The following is a 6,296-nucleotide window of genomic DNA, read 5'->3' as shown; positions in this document are numbered from 1 at the left end:
TATCCAGTACTAAAAGAACCCTGGTGGAAAATTGATAAATTGATGTTTTCAACTATTATGGTGGAAATGTCTTTTTCTCCTTCATTTCTGCCAGTGCATACTTCGTATATTTTGTTGAGTGAACATCGATTTATATTGTTACATGTTCTACATGAATTGGGCTTTTATCCACATATGAGATTCTTCTTTGTTTTTAGGTACAATTTGGCCTTCAAGGTTATTTTACTTCAGAGCCATCCAAATCTCTTTAGGTAATTGCTTGCATGGAGATTTTCCTGTTCTTTTACTTTTGGTGTATTTGTCTATGCAACTCTAAGTGAGTCTCTAGTAGACAGTATATAATATGATTACTAGTTTTTATCCATTTCCCAATCTCTGCTTTTATTAGAGAGCTTAATCCATTTGTATTTAAAATAATACCTAGAACAATGAAAGTAATAACTAATGAGACATAATTCTTATTATTTTACTATTTGTTTTATATAGGTCACATATATATCTAGTCTTTTCTTTTATTTACCCTTGATTTCTTTTGTTCTTTTGTTTTTATTGATTTTTCACTAGGTACTTTTTTTCTCATTTCTCTGTGTGCATGTTTTTATAATGCTTTGTGACTACCATGGAGATCACATTTAACTTCATCCAAGATGTTGTCACCTGGAGTTTCAAAATTAGAGCAGGAAAGAAAGTTCAAGGACAGGAAACAAAAATTTAGTCCATCTTGTATTATTTGACCTCCGTGAACTATCAAGCAATTGTGTTCCATTCTATCTCTTCCCTTGCAGACAAGAGACATGCCTTCAGAGATCCACATGCCAGGCCCAGTGTGCCTCATTGAGAACACTGGTGGGGAACTGATAGCCAATCGGGAGGCTTTGAAGATCCTGGCAGCCATTGAGGAGCCTGTGGTGGTGGTGGCCATCGTGGGGCTCTACCGCACAGGCAAATCCTACCTAATGAACAAGCTGGCTGGGAAGAAAAAGGGTAAGTGGCCCCAGCAAAGTTATGACCAGTCCCTTCGGTCCATCCACAAGGCCCAACCCCAAATATGGTGATGTAAGCAGAAACGTGGCAACAACGGGCTCAGACATAACAGATTGTGAGGACGTCAAAGGCCCCAGCAGGACGGGGGACCCACTGCACAGCAGCAAAGAGAGTGCAAGTGTAGAGGTGGAATGAACACTACAACTAGCTTTAGGCCAACATCTTTAGCTTCACCCTGGGAGAATAAGAGTGAGCTCACACCTGCTTCACAATTTGCTTTAGTTTTCCTCTTTGAGCAGTGCTTTTCCTGGATCAAGTCAACCCACGGCCATAGAGCTGATTCCAACCCCTAGTGATCTTACAGGAGAGGGTAGACCTGCCCCTGTGCGTTTCCAAGATGATAACTCTTCACGTGAGTAGAAAGCCTGCTCTTTCTCCTGCATAGAGTAAGGCAGTAAGAAAATAAAACAGCATCTCTGAAAATGAACTCTTAAGGTATTTATTAACCAGTTCATGTATTAACAACCAACCTATGATGATCTTTAAGGTAAATGTTTCAATGTAAACTGAATATTCTAATTTCAATCTTCTTTGACTGTAATTAGACAATCTGTGGTTTTAGTTATGTCTTTATTATGTGAACTTAGATCTCAATATCCAGAACTCTAATAAATCGCTACTCCAAAATTCAATTTTCACAGGCTTCTCTCTGGGCTCCACAGAGCAGTCTCACACCAAGGGCATCTGGATGTGGTGTGTGCCCCACCCCACCATGCCGCACCACACCCTAGTCCTGCTGCACACCAAGGGACTGGGAGATGTCGAGAAGGTAAAAAGAAATGTTAAAGATTTTATGTGTAGCCTTCCTTGACAATGGCATATACAGAAACTATTACCTATGGCAATGAGTTTTTAACTGCTGAACCATCTCTCACAGCTGGCCATGGAAATTGTGATACCCAATAAAAACATCGCTTTGGCACCCACTCCACTGAAGTGGTGCCCAGGGCACGCGGCGTAGCTGCCACAAGTCAGGTCTACGTGAGTAAAGTAAACCTTACCTGTGAGCAGAGTGTCAGTTTGCAAGTCAGTGTCTGCCTGAGCATGTGTCCTAAACAAACTCCCTCACTGCCCTGGAGTCAATGCTGACTCATACTGACGACCCACTGTGGCTTCCTGAGAGTGGTTACTGGAGTAGAAAGCCCAGTTTTCCTCCCACAGAGCTTCTGGTGGTTTTGAACTGCCGACCATGCGTGACCACTACACCACCATGTGTATCCTAAACACCACAGCATAAATACAGAGAGCGAATTACCAATTAAGTTATAATGACTTAAGACATTTTTAGCCATGTCATTATTATTTTCACCTATATCATAGCAAAATGTTTTGTTGAGTCTTCTGAAAGTAGCACTATCTACATGTGACTTTTCATGATGAAGATCCAGAGAATTGATGAGAATGGTATGATCCAAAGCAGAACTATTAGTAAGATGACAAGTCCAGTTGTAAGATCTGGTGATGTTTGTTCATTTTTAAAAAGATAAATTATTATGCTTACAAGTCTTGGGGTAAAAAATATTCTCAAAAAATCATATTTTAGCTATTGTCTAACATGTTTCTTTCCTTGGAAAAGAACAAGGAAAGTTCAGGATCTATGTCTGAATATTAGTAGCTTATTATAATAGCAAGGTATTTCAAATGATTCATGCTTAATATTCTTATATGAGTTACAAATATCTTATTTTAAAATAATTCTCTGAATTACATGTTAAAAACTAGTACAGATGAAAAAAATTAAATATATAAGAAAGTAATGTAAGTTTCCACATATAGTATGGTTGTAGAACTGGGGTCCCACTTGGTCTACCTGAACTGAAAATACGTTCTCTTAGTCAGTCCTCTGTGTGCTCTCTGTCCTGGCTTCTAGGGAGACAACCAGAATGACTCCTGGATCTTTGCGTTGGCAATACTCCTGAGCAGCACCTTCGTATACAACAGCATGGGAACCATCAACCAGCAGGCCATGGACCAACTGCAGTATCCTTTTGGTGGTCCCAAATAGCACCACATTTGGAAAAGAAAGGGTTCTTTTTTTTTTTTTTCACCAAGTATAGAGGCGGACAACTACAGAAGAATTCGTAAGTCCCTTCCATCATTCCATATCGAATCCCATTATTCTCACCAGTTTACTTCAATCACTCTAAGCACTCAAAACCTTCTTGGTCCCAAACCATCCTCAACTACACAAGATATCTCCCAGCTGAGCTAATCCCTCCTCTAATTTCCAACCCTCAAAATGCTTTCAAACTTATGTTCCGACTTCAATAAAATCTTTGCATACTTATCAATAGTTACCACACTTTCTAAATGTTTCCTTTGTTGGACACCTGGCTTTCTCCTGCCAACATAGCTGCGGTCACAGGCCCAGCCTGTGGTCTCCAATGACCTGGTGTTTTTCTCTCCTCTCCCTCACGGGTGAGTGAGTTGTCACACTTGCTCCTTATTAAACTTCCACATACGTTTACTTTCTACTCACAATCAAAAAGAGAGGCTGCCTTGAACGATGAGTCCTCAGACTGTCTGTACCACCTTTGTGGCAGCCGTCTCCCAACCCCTCGCGAAGCAAACCTGTTTTCTTCAAGGTATTTTGTTCCTTGTTCACTGTCTTTGTCTTCCGCCTCCCTACCTCACTTAGTCTTGGCTATTATTAACAAACTCCGTTTTAGACTACTGCATGGAATTGTTTGTTTGCCAAAGTGACGTCCACATTTCTATCTCTAATGGGCAGTTGATAGGCCTCGTTTCATTTGGTATTTCTATAGTATTTGAAAAAAAAAATCATATTGTCCTCTCTAAATTCTTGGTTGTTTGGATATTTATCATACAATATCACACTAATTTTTCTGACTCTTTCATTGACTACACCTTTTCCTCATTGGTCTCTGACTATCATAGCTTCTTAGGTTGTAGGCCTCTTCTCAACTATACCAACTCTATACCCTTAGCTGATCTTGCCCTGTCTTAAGATGTTCAGTACCATCTATATGCTAATTAACACCAAATTTATATCTCTATTCTAAGCTTTATACTTTTATAAACAGCAATCTTATCATCGTCTCAGAGTTCCTAATTTTCCTGTCTAGGCCTACTCTTTCCTAGCCTGACACAACACAGTAAACTCCCACCTCATTACCTACTTGATGATGAAAAGGTTGGAATCATTCTGGATAATGTTTTTCCTTATAGCCCCTCCCTTCCCCATACACAAAGAACAAAAACAAACAGACACACTGCCATTGAGTTGATCCTGACTCATCATGACCAGTTGGACAGGGTGGAAGTGCCTGTGGGTTTCTAGATCTACTCTCCACGGCAGTAGAAAAAAAGCCCTTTCTCCTGAGAAGTGGCTGGTGGTTTCAAACTGCTGATCATGGGGTTAGCTGCCAAAAGTGCTACTCATGACTTCAACAGGATCTCTTTCCTTGTACCCTACAGGGTATTAATCAATAAGTTCTCTGAGAAACACTTTTGAATTTTTCCCCCCACATCCTCCTTTATGATAACTCTCATCTAAGCCCTGCACTCCATCATCTCTGATGTGGTTTGCCTCCAGAAATCCCTAATTGTTTTCCCTGTTGATATTCTTGATTCTCCACCACCCTCCAATAACTTTCTGTTATATATAGATTCAAATTTGAACCCCTTACCTTACTGTGACTTCCAGGTCTAATATGGCCTGGCCCCTATCTCTTCTTGGAATCTGTCAGAGCCCCATTGGCCTTCTAACTCTACATTGGACACACTCAACCATTTCCTAGCTAAGGATTAGCAAGCACTGTTACCTCTGCGTGGAATGTCCCTCCAATGGTTTCTGTCTGAATCGCTTCCTTCACGCCTTCAGATCTCTGGGCAAATCTCAGCTCAGAGAGGCTGTCTGACCAATCGTGTAAACTGCAGGGCCTCGTAGTTCTTCTCTGACCCCTCATCCTGGTGCATTGTTCTTCAAGACAATTTTTATCAATGCTTGCTAGTTTACTATGCCATTGTTTATTGTCTCTCTCCCTCATTAGAGTGTAAGCTCTATGATGGTAGGCATGCATCGCAAAATTATTAGCCCCTAGAACAATGCCTGCTGCCTAAGAGTGCTCTATGTGTTTGTAGAATGAATGAAGTACACGAGGAAGAGAAAACAAATCGTTTCAAAAAAGCATTGAAAAGAAAAGATAATTAAAAATATTGTTGTTTTTCCGTACTTTTTCTAAGTTGACATTTCAGTTATGCAACTGAGCTGACAGAATGCATCCAGTTCAGTTCCTCACTTGAGAAACCGGAGGTGGAGGACTCGGCTGACTTTGTGAGCTTCTTTCCCACCTTCGTGTGGACACTGAGAGATTTCTCCCTGGAGCTAGAGGCCGATGGAGAGCCCATCACTGCCGATGAGTACCTGGACCTTTCACTGAGGCTGAAAAAAGGTTGCTGGGGCTGGTGGTCATTTAGCAGATGGACAGATAACAATGTCTACATTGATGATTTTTGCATAGGCACTGAATATTTTCATTTCTTAACCATGCTTCCCTGGCAACTGTTGTAGAAGATGTGAAAAAAAATTGCATAACTGGGCTAATTGGATCCAATTTGTCTTTTTGGAGAAAAACATTTTGTTCATGACTATATTCCTTTCTTTATTTCTGTTCCATCATTAGCTAATTTTATTTTTTTTAAGGAAGCAGAGAGCCTCATCTTTCTCCCCAGGAGCAGTTGTGGGATTTGATACGCCAACTTTTTGTTCAAAGTCCTATGCTCATGTGTCAGTGCCCCCAGGGCTCCCATTAGATAATTTTTAGCTCCTTATTTAGCCTTAGTTATCATCATAATGTTAGGAAATCAACTCTTTGTGGTAATTTGATTGAAGGTATACTACTTCTCATTTTTATTCCTCTAGGTAATGAAAGAAAGCTTAAAAGCTATAATCAGCCTCGATTGTGTATCCGGAAGTTCTTTCCCCAGAAGAAGTGCTTCGTCTTTGACCGGCCTGCTAGGAGGCAGTACCTTGGTTGTCTCGAGCAGCTACAGGAGGAAGAGCTGAACCCTGAGTTTGTAGAACAAGTTGCAGAATTCTGCTCCTACATCTTCTGCCATTCCAAAGTCAAGACTCTTTCAGGCGGCATCACAGTCAATGGACCTCGTGAGTCTCTTCCTCCCCACCCCACCTCCACTCTCACCTGGACTCTTCTCGGCCTCTTTCAGAGGACAGGAGAAGGGAACAAAAGAATCACTTGTAGCAAGTAGACATAGAGACACAATCCAAT

The 6,296-nt window shown here is 40.9% G+C and overlaps 1 protein-coding gene across 1 annotated transcript; it reads left to right on the top strand.

The window, feature by feature from the left end:
• Positions 1–789: 789 nt before the first annotated feature.
• LOC101662405 (guanylate-binding protein 1-like) lies at positions 790–6,276 on the top strand. Its single transcript, XM_004699587.2, has 5 exons — positions 790–984; positions 1,686–1,813; positions 2,915–3,024; positions 5,263–5,459; positions 5,930–6,276. Exons 1-5 carry the CDS (start codon positions 795–797, stop codon positions 6,274–6,276), a joined length of 972 nt encoding a protein of 323 aa, XP_004699644.1. The 5' UTR covers positions 790–794.
• The last annotated feature ends 20 nt before the right edge of the window (positions 6,277–6,296 follow it).

Source organism: Echinops telfairi, unplaced genomic scaffold (genome assembly GCF_000313985.2).
Source record: "Echinops telfairi isolate 266 unplaced genomic scaffold, ASM31398v2 ScPeMD7_443;HRSCAF=831, whole genome shotgun sequence".
NCBI classification, from domain to species: Eukaryota; Metazoa; Chordata; class Mammalia; order Afrosoricida; family Tenrecidae; genus Echinops; species Echinops telfairi.
Note: the sequence above shows the minus strand (reverse complement) of the source record. Positions and strands in the feature narration are given on the sequence as shown.